Source organism: Belonocnema kinseyi, chromosome 5, assembly GCF_010883055.1.
Source record: "Belonocnema kinseyi isolate 2016_QV_RU_SX_M_011 chromosome 5, B_treatae_v1, whole genome shotgun sequence".
Taxonomy (NCBI): Eukaryota; Metazoa; Arthropoda; class Insecta; order Hymenoptera; family Cynipidae; genus Belonocnema; species Belonocnema kinseyi.
In genome coordinates, this window is record NC_046661.1 from 111,950,240 (window position 1) to 111,964,481 (window position 14,242).

At 29.8% G+C, this 14,242-nt stretch overlaps 1 protein-coding gene across 1 annotated transcript in view; it reads left to right on the forward strand.

The window, feature by feature from the left end:
* Positions 1-217: 217 nt before the first annotated feature.
* Positions 218-14,242, forward strand: part of LOC117172784 (tyrosine-protein phosphatase 69D) — a 52,771-nt gene continuing 38,746 nt past the window's right edge. The window contains exons 1-2 of the mRNA XM_033360995.1: positions 218-795; positions 12,736-13,035. Of these exons, the coding sequence (XP_033216886.1) occupies positions 708-795; positions 12,736-13,035 (388 nt within the window). The 5' untranslated portion in view covers positions 218-707. The remainder of the gene's footprint in view (positions 796-12,735; positions 13,036-14,242) is intronic.

Here is a 14,242-nt window from a genome sequence, read left to right on the forward strand (position 1 = left end):
GAATTTTGAAATAAAAAAGTAGAATTTTTAACCAAAAAGAATTATTTTAAAATAAAATTGTTAAATTTTAAACAAAATAATAAAATTAGCTTCAACTTTAGTTTATCGAAAATTCCCTGATTCGTTGAGTTTTTAATATCCCGCCAATCGAGTAGTCCATCCGACATGAACGCCTCTAGCGGTCGTCATTCTGTGTCGCTATAACCTTAAAAAAGCGCGATGTTTCGTCGCGCACGTCACTAAACGATTATAAAACACCAAAATAAAACAGTTTACGCCTGAAATAATACCCATTCATCCGTGTGTAATCAATCTACTATGCACTCCTCTATTTGTAGCAGTATTGTCCCTGAAAAAATATATCTGGCCTGATTTCTTAACTCACCCAGTTAAATCTTGTTCCGAGCCGATTGTGTGATTGTGTCCCGTCGGGTTTGCCTCATCCCGAATCCAACCGGCAATGCGCGAGTGTTATGAGTGCAAGTGAACTGTTTGGACGCGCGGCGCGTGCCGACGGGTTTCGTTCTTTTTATATTATCTGAAATGCTCCGAATTAATAGCAATTATGCAGTGAGTCTCTAGGAATTATTTCGCAATCGCGAGGAGTATGACGCGATCCTGGAACGAGGAGTGAATTTCCAGAGAGACGAAAAAAAGGAATTCTCAGGGCGGGACTCGTTCACACCCGACCCGGCTGTCAGGACGCCATGTTTCCGAATCAAAAACCGATGGCGAGTTTTATCAAGCTGGCATTTTGCTGCCTCGTCTTCATCGTCACGGATTTGACCCAAGTTGGTGAGTTTGGAACCCTGGATTTTTGAATCCCTGGGAAATTTTTCTCGGAACTGCTTTTGTCGTTGAGAAAATCCAAAGGCGGGTTGAAACTTTGGGTTACGATTTGCCTTATCGGCGACCCTTTTTCGGAATGTCAAGTTATCAGGGAATTACGGGAAGGGGAGTTTTGATAAGAAGATTTTCTAAATTTGTGGGTTTGTGATGTAATGTCGTAAGTAGGCTAGAAGTAATGTGTTTACGCCCACGTGCTACTGAATTAACACGTGCTTTCACTTGATTTATATCCGAGGCCAAAACAAAAAGCTTCGGGATTAATTTTCACTGACAAGGGACTTTTATTCGATGTTATAAAACTTGGATTGCTCCGAAATGTTCATCAGGGCTTTTTATTTTAGGAATAATTTTTCAATTGTTTGTAACATTTTTTAGTGTCAGTGTTGTTGTTTTTTTCGTAATATTATTGGATAATTTGAATGTTGATGTTTATGTTCTTGCATGATACGTTTTCGACAATGTAAAATAATATTTTTGAACATTGTTGAACGATTGAATGTATTTTGTTTAGATCGTAATTGGTTATTAATTAATTGTCAATTTCTTGGGTTTAAAGAGAAATGTATGTTCGGATTATTATTACCTGAGAAAACATTTTGAATAAGAGAAACATTGTGTAAATGTTCAAAAACAGTAAAATATTTTGTTTGTGTTGTAAAAGGGTGTTTCTTAATGGGTGAAACAATATGTTAATGTTGTTACTTTACAAAAACTTGAAAAAATAATTGTCAAGTTGTAAAGTCGTACGAATAATTTTTGCTTTGGGGCTGGGAATAATAATTGTAAATCTTTGATATTGAAGAATTTCAACAACAATAAAATCCTTCAAAATTACATGCATTTAGAATATAAATCTTGAAAATTGAGTAATTTTAAATCTGTAAAATTTAATTAATTGAAATTTTACATCTTCAAAAATGAAATCAAAATATCAATACGGTTGTAACTCTTAAAACTTGAAGCATATACATAGTCGAAATTCTAGAATTTTCAATTGTATCCAACATTTTACAAATTTGAATTGAAAATCTTTAAAATTAAATCATTTTTAACTATAAATTGTGAAAATTGAATTATCCTAGACAAAAACATTTAAATTTGCATCTTTATAAATTGTACGAATTAAAAATTGAAGAATCTCAAGTGGCAAATCTTTGAGATAGATCATTAAAAATGGTTTAAAAACGTTTTTTGAAACAAAAAATCATTCCTTTAAGACCTACATTTTTTGAATTCAGCGAAATTTTCTCAAATCAAATAAACTTTTTGTTGATAGTGAGCCAATGAATATTTTTCACTAACTGAAAGAAATTTTCTCAGAATGTATGTCTGAAGAAAATCTTATTGCAACTTAAAATCTAAAATTAACTTTGCATTATGATACATATATCTCATAGTACTTTGGATTGAAGCATATATTTTAATTTTATTATTAAATGGATTATAGACACATTTCGAATTATTTAAGGTGTTTTTTTTCTGAAGTTCATTTTTAAGATAAAATTGTACACTTGGGTACAGTTTTTTCTCTACTGTTTACTTTATTAAATGGAACTATTTACTATAATACCGTTATATTCTTAACAAAAATTTAGAAGATTGAAGTTAATTATTAAAGGTTTTATATATTTCTACTTCCTGTTTAATTTGATAAACTGAACAAAAATTAACAATTATTTTGGGTGTAGTAGTAATTTCAAAAATTATAAAAAAGACTTGGTTTTTATGGGTATTTTTCTACAGAACAATGAAAAAAATCAAAATACTTAAATCTAATTAACTCGAGAAGTTAATTTGTATTACTCTCAAATATTTTATTACTTTAATTATGAGTTTTTAAAAGGATATTTTGGTAGCGTAGTAGCGCAGGGGATTCTGGAAATTCATGTAATTGTGACTTGGTATAGGGAGTTAGGGAATAAATTAATAAAAAAAATTCAAATTCTCGCAATGAATTATCTGTAGTTGCTCGGGAACAGTTAATTTTTTACATGGAAAGAGAAATTTCGGAAAATCACTTTCTTTTTTCAAATAAAAATTTTCCATAATTTGAAACTTCCCTCTTTCGATTTTTCGAAAAAAGTAGTTACTCTTTTTCTGACTAGCAATGGAAAATGTTGTAAATAATTATAATTCTGATATGGAACGTAGAATTTTCTTAAATAATTGTAATTTTAGACTTAAAGACAGGGAATTTCTTTAAAAAATTAAAATTTTCATTTTCAAACAGGGAAAATAATTTCAATTCTGATATAGAAGAAGGGAATTTAAAAAAAAAGTCTCTTTAAATTGAGAATTATAATTATTGAAAACTGTTTGAAATCATTCAAATTTTTTGAACAATTAAATGGACCGGGAAAAATTTACAGTCTTCCGGAGAAAACAGACAAATGACCGCGAATTTAAAACCATTCTTTGGGTACACACCTTGGTAACTTGTTAACAAACAAATGGCTGTCCTAAGCCAAAATTGTACTGAGAAATAAGTTGAAATTTCTCCTTGTTTTCGGGACTCCCTTTTTGAGAAACAGTCCTATTTTGCTTTGTCCGCGAGTTCTGTTCCGATTGGTAAAAGTGATATATTCTGCCCATAGAAAATTTCACTTGTTTACTTTTAGATTATAAAAAGGAAGAATATCTTTCTACAAATATGAAGATATTAAATACCAATGCTTTATCAATTACATGCCTCCCCTATTCCACACATAAATCATGAAAACTGTACACCTTTTTTGCAATATTTTTGAGAATTAGACCTTTAGAATTATGTATATAGATTAGGAAATATTTTTTTAAAGTACAAGTATTTTAAACTCCATAGAAACTTAAAAATTTATAAAAATCAGGCTCAAAATCTAAGATCAATATATAAAACACATGTGCACAGTGCACACAGGCATAAAAAATGTCGGAGACTGTGTGCCTAAGTAAAATAAAACGATGTACACTAATGTAAAACATCCTAGGTTGAAGATTAGTAATTTCAATGAGCTAGATAAAAACAAAGAGCTATTTTTCCTTTTTAATCTTAAGTCTAATTACAAATTTGAGTGAGCATTAGAATTCTGACTAAATTTATATTTACTAAAAAATAAATAAACATATGCAAATTAAAATTGTAAACATTATTGATTAAATATTAAAAGTTCGTCAATAATGAAGTGGGGAAATCATTCTACATTTCTTTCAACACGTACAGTTTCTGTTTGCAAATACTCTTCTTGGATTAAAAAATGTAAATTAAGTAGTTCTTTGTGGTTTTTAATTTTAGTTTTACAATTATTCCATAGAATCTCAAAATAGTGAGCAGCCGTAGCTCAGGTGAAACAACCTGGAAATCAGGGAAAAGTCAGGGGATTAAAAATAAATGCGGAAGTAAGGGAAATTTCTGCAAGTAACTGTAAGGAATAATCAGAGCTGCCACAGTCACTTTTAGTCACTGCTGTTTCTTCAATCGGTTTTAGTCATTTTTTTTTTTTTAATAAAAAGATCACTTCAATCACTAGTCTTCGAATAGAATTACTTATGGGTCAACCACTATTGAATTCAAATCTATACCTATTTCTGGATTTTCTTGAATTCTTTTGGAATATTTCAGAGTATATAAAAAAATGTAGTGAAATTTATCATAGATTTCAATAATATGATAGGTTCTTAAAGATTTGAGGGTATTTAAAAAAATGCCAAGGAATTTTCAAGATGTGCGAAAAATATTTATGGCTAAAATAGAATTGAGGAATAATATGTCCTTCATTTGAACATTCAAAACTTCAAGTACATATTTTCAACGTATTTAAAAGGATTTGAAATATTTTAGGATATTCTAAAATATTCCAATGAATTTTGAATAGATTGCAATAATTTAAATCGATCTCAATAGAATTTTTAAGTTTTTTTCGGATATTAAAAAAATATATATTTATAAAGTTTCAAAGGATTTCGGCAAAAAAATATGAAATCCCCTTGAAAATACCTTGAAATATCCTATGAAAGATTAGATATTTCGAAAGTTCCCAAAGAATTTGCAATTGATTTCAATAATTTTTTTAGATTTAAAAGGATTTGAAATATCTTCGTGTACTCTAAAAGATTCTGAGGAAGTTTTAAAAGATTTCAATAATTTGAAGGGATTCCGAAGAATATTAAATATTTTAGAATATTTTTAAAAATGGCATGAAATTTGCAAGAGATTCAAACAGTTTTAAAGGACTTGAAAAGATTAAAAATATTTCAAGGGATTTTAAAAGACGCCAAGAAATTTTCAAGGGATTCCAAAAGATTGGAAAGGATTTTAAATACTTTTTTTCTAAAGTGTTTTAAAGATTTTACACGTGGCTAAAGTTTGCAAAGTTTATAAACGAAAATAAATTTTTTTTTATTTTCTATATAATTTCCAAAATCCCTACGTTGTAAAACTTAGTCAGCTATTAAGAATTTTCGGGATTAAACTAATTTTTGTTTTACCTGTCGCTAGGTGCAAATAATCACCAAAAGACATTTCGGAAATTTTATAATTTCGTTTATAATCGTTACAAACTTCAGCCACATGATTTTACGATATGTTTATAACTTCCAAGAAATTCAGGAGCTTTAAAAAGTCCCATAAGATTTAATTTAACAATATTCTAAGGAATTTTTGTTTGATTTCAATAATATTAAGGGATTTCGAAGGATTTAAAATATTTCGGGATATTTAAAAAGATTACAAGGCCCATTTTTAGAAGGCTTAAAAAGTTTCGTTGTATTTCCAATGATTTTAATCATTTTAAGAAATTTGAAACGATTGTCATGTGACTGTTTCAAATTTCATAGAATTTATAGAAACCTTTTCATTATTTTTCCGCGATTTCTGGAAATATCACCAAATTTCTCCGGGTTTTATAATATTCTAATGCAATTCAAAAAATGTATTTACTATAAGTGAAAGCTTTCGTAGGATTTTAAAGATTTAAAGAGATTTTCAAATTTTGTTTTCAATTCAATTGAAATAATTTGGAATTCATGAAAAATTCTTATCAATTTATCCTGAATTCTTCTAAATTCACTCAAATCCGATGGATTCTGTTTTTAATTTTGGTTTAATTCATTGAATTCACTTTAAATTCTCAGACATTTCACAAAATTCTTTTGAATTACCTTGAATTTTTTTAAACACATTTCAAATTCACTGAATTCAATTAATTGTTTCATATTTTCGAATTGTTTTTAGTTCACTTTTTTCGTTAAATTCATCTTCGATTTTTATGAACTTCATCTCATTCTTCTCATTTCCCTTAAATTCCTCTGAATTCACTTCAATTTGTCTAAAATTAATGGAATTTTTAGGATTAAAACTTTTTCCATATTTTTTTGAATTATTTTGTATTTAAATCGAATGTAGGCCAGATCCGAATCGATTTCCTTTGTATTCTTTTAAATTCAGAAGAACATTAGTCACATAGTTAATGCACATTAGTCACTTTTTTGGTTTAATTCAGTCACTTTTTGCAAGTAAATTAAGCTGTGGCAGCCATGGAAGTAATAAATTACAATTTTAGAAATTTAAATTAAAAAATTGTTATTCCATTTATGAATGATTCTATATTAAAAATGTTAGAAGATTAAAATGTTGATGTTTAGATATTAATGGTCAGGGAAAATGAAAAATTATTCAGGGAATTTTTAAAACTGAATTTTTTGTTCAACCAGAAATAAAAATTAATTAACGGTCACCATGTGATTTTTATTACACCATTTAGCCATTTCCCTTTTGGGGGTAGGCGTGACTCACTCGGTGGGGAAAGGAGCAATGTGCGGAAGGGATAGAGAATTTTCAGATTGATCCGGAATTCTCATGTTATTTTTGTAAATAACACGTTCGTACCGCAACACTGCTCCGACTCAGGTTGCTGATCAATATCTCTAGCAATCACCCCAAGTGAAGATCCTCATAAAGTCGTTATGTAGGGTTCCCCACTTGGGCCCATTAGTGGTCAAGGTCTTTTGTTTCAGGCGTTATTCACTCTACTCACACTCTTTTTATTAACTATTTACCGCCATACTTTCCTGTCCTGGCATACTTCTCTAGCTTCTTTTATGTCCATGCATTTTTTCATACAGACTCTCGTGTTTCTGTGACTTCTTATGTCTCTTCTAACTAGGGTCTCATTCACACATTCTAACCACTCTTTCCGCCGTCTACTTCTGGGCACGCTGCCATTTACTTTACCTTGATATACTTGTTTCGTTAGTCGTCCATTTCGCATTCTCTCCACATGCCCGAACCATCTTAACCGATTTCTTTCCCATGTGTCTACTAGCGTCTCTTCTGCACCACATTCTTTTAGAATTATCTCGTTACTTACTTTGTCCATTAGGGATTTCCCGCTTATTATGCGCATGAATCTCATGTCAATTGCGTTAATTTTACTCTTATCTTTTTGTTGATAAGTCCATGTATCGCTACTGTATAGTACAGTCGGTACAAATATAGAATTATGTATTGCCATTTTAGCTTTATTTGATATATTTTTTACTTCTGATAAGGGGACCTGCTCTACAAATAACCTTCTTACCTTCGTTTATGCGCCTATCTAATTCCTCATCTATCTTCCCGTCCCTAGTAAATAAGCTACCAAGGTATACGAACTTATCAACTTGATCAATTCTCTCAACATTTAATAAAATATTGCATAGTGTTTTCTTACTCTTTTCTTCGAACACCATAGTTTTTGTTTTATTTGCGTTAATTTTGAGGCCCATGCTCTTCATGCTTGCATCTAGTTTATTCAACATTCTTTGTAAGTCTTCTATTGACTTTGCCATAACAACATCATCATCTGCGAACGCTAACCCACGTACCCTTACTGTTTCGAGATCCACACCCTCTTCGTCGAAAAGAGCAATTCTTAAACGTTTGTCCATAAATAATATAAATAACTATGAAGACATAACGCATCCTTGTTTAACTCCTTGAATAATATCGAAACAGTGACTTGATTTCCCATTCACCCTTACACTCGCTTTGCTACCCGTATATATTGTTTTTATAACTTGTAGGAGCCATCCATTGACTCCATACTCTTTCAGGACTTGTCAAAAGCTTTTTCTAGTTCAACAAATGCACAGAAAACTTTTTTTCCTACTCTCAAACTTTTTTTCTGTTATTTGCCTTAAGCTAAATATTTGATCCGTACATGACCTCCTTGGCATAAACCCACTTTGGACTTCCCAAATCTTTGCTTCTTTTATTTTCATTACCCTAAGAATAAGTATTTTGGAGTATATTTTACTTATGGTACTTAATAAGCTAATCCCTCTGTAATTATTGCAGTCGCTTTTATCTCCCTTTATTTTGTATATTGGTACGATAATCGCTGTTTTCCAATCGTCTGGGACGTCTCCCATCTCGAAGCATAAATTTATCAATTCGCACAGTCTATGTGGTATGTACTCGCCGCCGTGTTTAAGCATTTCAGCGTTAATACCGTCTACCCTGGCAGCCTTACCGTTTTTCAAGTTCTTAAGTATATCCCTAACCTCAGTGACACAGATTTTCTCAATTGAGTTTTCTATCGCATCGTGTTCAACATCGCAGTTGTGTTCTTAAAATAGTCTCTGAAAGCCTCTAGTATTCCGCTGTATCATATACCATTCCCCCTACTATTTCTCATGTTGACAAATTCTGTACTTTTGTTTCCTTTCATTTTTTTATAAAGCAGTTTCTTGCTTCCTTCAAAGTCTTTTTGTATTTTCATCTCTTCTTCTGCTCTAATTGTATCTTCACGTTCCTTAACTAATCGTTTGAGTATCCTGTGCTCGTGTTTATAATCATTTCTACGTATATTTCTTTCCTTATTGCTAAGACCTGCGATGTTCAAAGTTCTCCTGTACGCTTCTCTCTTTTCTTTTTGGGCAGCCTGAATTTCATCATTCCACCACGCATCACCAGACATTCTTCCTACAACTGTGGTACCACACACTTCGATCGTACATCTAACAATGATATCCCGTAACTTTGCCAGGCGCCCTCTATATCTTTGCTTTTTATACGGTCCTCCCATGTTGTCCTATCTATGCTTTCGATTATCTTATTTTGGAAATCTATTCGCACATCCGGTTTCTGTAGGTTCTCAATTTTGATTCGCGTTTGTTTTGGTTTCTTGGTTCTTTTTTTCTCCATCCCCGACTTAAGTTAATTTTTGAGATCTGAAGGTAATGATCAGTATTGCATTCAGGACCCCTCATGACCCTTTTATCTTTGACTAACTCTCTTAGTCTTTCATCCGCAACAACAAAGTCAATTATACTGCGGCTATTTCCTTTACACCAGGTGTACATGTGAATCATTTTATGCCTAAACCAAGTATTTGCAATAAACAGACCCCTTTCTAAGCATAGACCAACTAATTTATCTCCGTTATAGATTATTCTTGGATCCCCAAAATTACCTAGTACTCTTTCTGTATCCTGAGTTTGGATGCCCACCCATCCGTTCATGTCTCCTAGTAGAATTATTCTTTCCCCATGTTCGCAAATATTTATTGTGTCATTTAAAGTCTCCAAGAAGGCGTCTTTTACTTCTCTGCGATCTCTATCAACTGGCGCGTAGCAAGCTATGATAAATAGTCTTCTGATTCCTACTTTCATTCTAGCCCAAAGCAGTCTGGGAGATACGAAATCATGGTCTCCGAGATGCTCCTTTGCTCTTTCATTCAAAATCAGACCTACTCCTTGTTTACCATGTGATTCACTGTCTACACCTGACCATATTTCAAATCCACCTTTCAACACGCCGTTTTTTATGTCTTTAGTTTCGCATCCCTTTTTCTTTGTTTCAGGCGCACATAAAATATCTAGTTTCCTCACGTTCATAGTTGCACGCAATTCTTTTACCTTGAGATCATTTACCCCCTAACATTCCAAAGTACCGTCCGTGCCATAATTAGGCGGGGAATTTTCGTAAACAATTTCAATTTGATTTGGTACGATTATAGTTTCTCATCAGATCCTTTCGAGAATTAAAATTTTGTATTTAAAAATTTTAATTGTATTTTATTAATAATAGTTCTTCGTGAAAAAGCCTCATATTTTTTAAATATATTAAATAACAGAATTCTTTGTTGCCAAAAATCTCCAACCTGAACATTTTTAATTTTTACTAATATAACGTTTTTTACAGGTATATAAAAATGATTCAGAAACCACTGCATTTTTTAAGCAAATATTTTTAATTTATCTTTTTTCGTATTGTTTGCTGTAATTAGGAAAAGTTTTTAATAAATTGAATGAAAAATAAAAGGCTTGAAAGTTTAAAAGTTTCGCCATTTAAAGTTTTGACAATTATTTCGAACGCACAGAAAATGCTTTTCAATTCAAATGCTTTCAAATGAAACTGATTTTTTCTTTTAAAAATAAGGCACTAAAAATCAACGCAATTTCGCAGCCGAGACACTTGGGAATAATAATTGCTCTTATGCACAAAGGATATCAATCTTGAAATATTTCAAGATAATTTAAAAAACTCAAACGTTTCTACTTTCTACAAATTATAAATAATAATCTATCATTCATTCATTCTGACCACATTAAAGCTCCCATTTTTCCGCTCTTTAGATTAAAATGATTGAATTTTGGAAATTCTGGTGCGCAATTTGAAAATTAATCATTTTTGTAGACTTAGTTTCAAGATGCTAATTTAAAAATGCTTTCATATTCAAATTAATGTTGAAATTGTTTAATTTTGAACACTTCAAGTTTGAGTTCTTTAATTTTGAAAGTTTCAATTAGAAGTTATATCATTTTGTACGCTTTTAAAATAATTAAACTCAAACGGTTGACAATATTTAAAATTCTCCAATATTGAACATTGAAAATTACAGTGACTTTTTTTGGACATAAATCACATTTTTTGTTAAAAGAATCTATTCAATCATTCTGAATTTAAAACTATAGTTTTGAATGAGCAATTATTAAATAGCTTAATTTTTGAGGCCTTAAAACTGATGGTTTTTTTCGCCTCAAAACATTAAATTCTGAAATATTTGATGTGAAATTTCTTAATTTTCGGATGATTCCAATTTTAAATTTTGCATTGTGGTAGTTTCAAATTCAAACTTTAAAAATGATAGGACAGTGTTAATATTAACTGTTTTCACATTTCGTATTGAAAGCCATTTAAAACGTACAAAATTGCTATTTTTTAAATTATTCGAACTTGTTGAATATTAAGTTGAATTTAAAACTAAACTTTCAAAAATAATTTGAAATTGAAAGGCTTACAATTGTGCAATTTCAAAATTTGGAATCATAGCGAGTCTGGTTTTTGTTCTCTTTTTTTCAATGTAATATCTGAAAAGTACTTGGTTTGTTTTTAGTTGAAGATTAAAAAAAATAATAATTTAAGATGGAAAAAATGTATTTCACTAAAAAATTTCAAGAATGAATAATAATTCTGAATGAAGAGTTAAAAATTAAACAACTTTAAGTCCTTTATTAAATCATTTCTTTACTTTTGAAGTTTTGAATGCTTACGCGTTTAAAGTTTCTATATATTCATGTTGAGCGCTGAATAAAAAATGTTTCCTTTCAAAAGTTTTAATTCAATAATTAAAATTGAAATATTTGAATCATGGTCAACGATTTTCAGTACAAAAAAGTTTTAATATCACAATTCTTGGACATTGCAATTTTTTTAGTTTTAAATGAAGTTCTGATTTGTTTAATTTTCAACATTCTGTAATATTAATTTTTAATGTTTCACATTTAAAATGACTTTATTTTTAAGCTTTTTTTAATAGAATAATTCAGTTTTAAAAGTTTATAAGTTGAAATTTTGTTCACTTGGAACGGTGAATTTATTTGTTGATATTAGAAAAAAGTCGTCTTAAGCGAATCTGTAGTCGAACCCTACATTAATGTTGATTCGAATAAATATTAATGTTAAGTTCGAATTTTTTAAATACACTTTTTTAATTCTAGAGTTTTAGAAGCTTTGACTTTGAAACATTAAATTTAGTTTATCATTTAAAATCTTTTACGCTTTTAATTATAAATGATATAATTTCAATTCTTTGATTTTTAAATGATTAAATTGTCAAAATTCTAATATGAAATTATTCAATTTTGAACAATTTGAAGTCCCATTTGCTAAATTTAATCTGAAATTATTAATTTCGAGATTCTTCAGTTAAAAAAAAAGTTCAATTTTGAACATTTCAAAATAGAAATTATAAAATTTAATTTGCTTTCTGTTGAAATTGTCCAATTTTCCCAATTTTATCCTGAAAGTTTAAAATTTTAAGAACTTTTTGGATTTAAAATTATTTAATTAAAAAAATTTCAATTTCACATTATTCGGTTTTAAACGATTTTATTTATAAATGATACAAGTTGAGTTTCTTTTCATTTCCTTCTAAAAGGTGACCACTTTTCTAAATTTCTCGTGATAAAAATATTTTGATTTAGAAACTTTTTAATTCAAAATCATTCAGTATATTTCTCTTCAACTCCATGCGCTTTTTACTCGATACTAGCTAGTTATAAATCATTGTAGAATCGAATAATGTATTTTTTAATATTGTTTAATTCTCGAAGTTAAAATAAAATAAATAAGTGAACAAAAAACACAGAGCATATTCAGTTAATAACTTCTTTATTCGCCATCGTTATCTATGACTAATTGCTATCGTTTCAACAACATATGGATCTCTTGTTTGTGAAAAGACTGAAAAAAGAGTGACTCAACGTTGAAAAATACACACAAGCTTATAGACTGACCCGACAGTAATAAAGTTATTTATTGAGCAATAAGATTGACATAGATTACATAATTTAAATTAGTAAAATCGAAAGAATATGATTTAATAACATACAAAAATACAGTGAAAAATTGATTTTTTTTTACAGATTCGGTAGCATCGGAGAAATCGGTATCACAAAACGAGTCTTCGCTTAGCATAGAAATATCTCAAGATGCGGAAGGAATAGAAGCTGGAAGCACTCCTTCATTAATATGTCGTCTCAGCGAGTCTGGTAAAGTTTTGTGGCTTTCGCCACGAAGAAATTTGACCACTGTAAAAGAGTCAAAGAAAGTTGGAAGATTAGATTTAAAACACGCCCGCAGACAAGACACAGGAAATTACACTTGCAAAGCAACTACTGACACAGGAAAGTCCCTGGATAAAACGGTTCATATTCGTGTCATTGGTAAGAAAAAAATATTTATTTCTTAAATTATTTTATGTTTAAATGTTCAAAATTATTTGGGCCCATTTTAAAAATAAATGAAAGTCATAAGACAGGGTGTCTACTAACCGGAAACGCCGAAAAATAGCCGAGGATTAAAATAAAAACGGGAATATAAATTCGTCCCGGGAATTACATTTAAAGTTTTGGAAAATGAAAAAAAAATGAAATGAAAATGAAAGGTTTCAAGAGAATAAAAAAATATTCTTAAGGTTTCTGGAGATATTAAAAATGATTTGCCATTTTGAAGAATTAATTGTAGGATAACATTTCAAAACTTTTCCAAAATTGTCAATAAATAATAAATTAAATTGTCAAATATTTGAACAAATTAAAAATATTTTTCATATTAATCTACGTCTTTAGCTTTAGGAGTTTATATACTCATAACTTTATCAAAACGGAACTTCCGCCGGATTTAGAAAGAAAACTAATAGTTCTAATTTTGTTATCAATTCGGTAAAGTGCATCTCGTTTCATTTCTTTTGAAACTATTTAGTTAACTATTAACAATTAGTGTCTTCGAATATGTACTCTGAACACTGATTTGGATTCACAAATAAACATAAAAAATTATGCACTGAATACCGATACATATTCGTAATTTTTAGCGGACCTTTTTAAATTTACACCTTTCTGATTTTTTGTTTTCCCACATTTTCTCGTTTTTCAGACTTTTTCTCAGTCATTACAATTTTAAGACTCAAGCCCTCAAAACTGAACAATTTCAAAATAAAAGTAGGAAAATTCCATAATTTACAACTATAAGTGCACTAAATTGAATTTTTTTTATAGAAACGTTTAAAATGGTGCCTTTTTAAATGTAATGCTAGAACACATTTTAATTTTAACTTAAAAGCTCCAGCGAGCCAAGAATTTGTTATTTCAAATGTTAAAAATCTAATAGTATCAGATAGAAACAATATTATTATTATATTACACGTATTTTATTTTGAATTAACCCTTAAACGGCCAAAACGCCACTACCGGTACACACTGCTTTTCAACGGCCAATAACTAAGACTATTCGACACTAGAAAAAATCGAGACACATATATTTTTATTGCTTAAGGGCATGTGACACAGCTAAATACCTATATTACCTACCTCACTTTTTCCGTTCACTGAATGTTTTTTTGAACCTAAGAACTTTTTTGTAAATAAAATA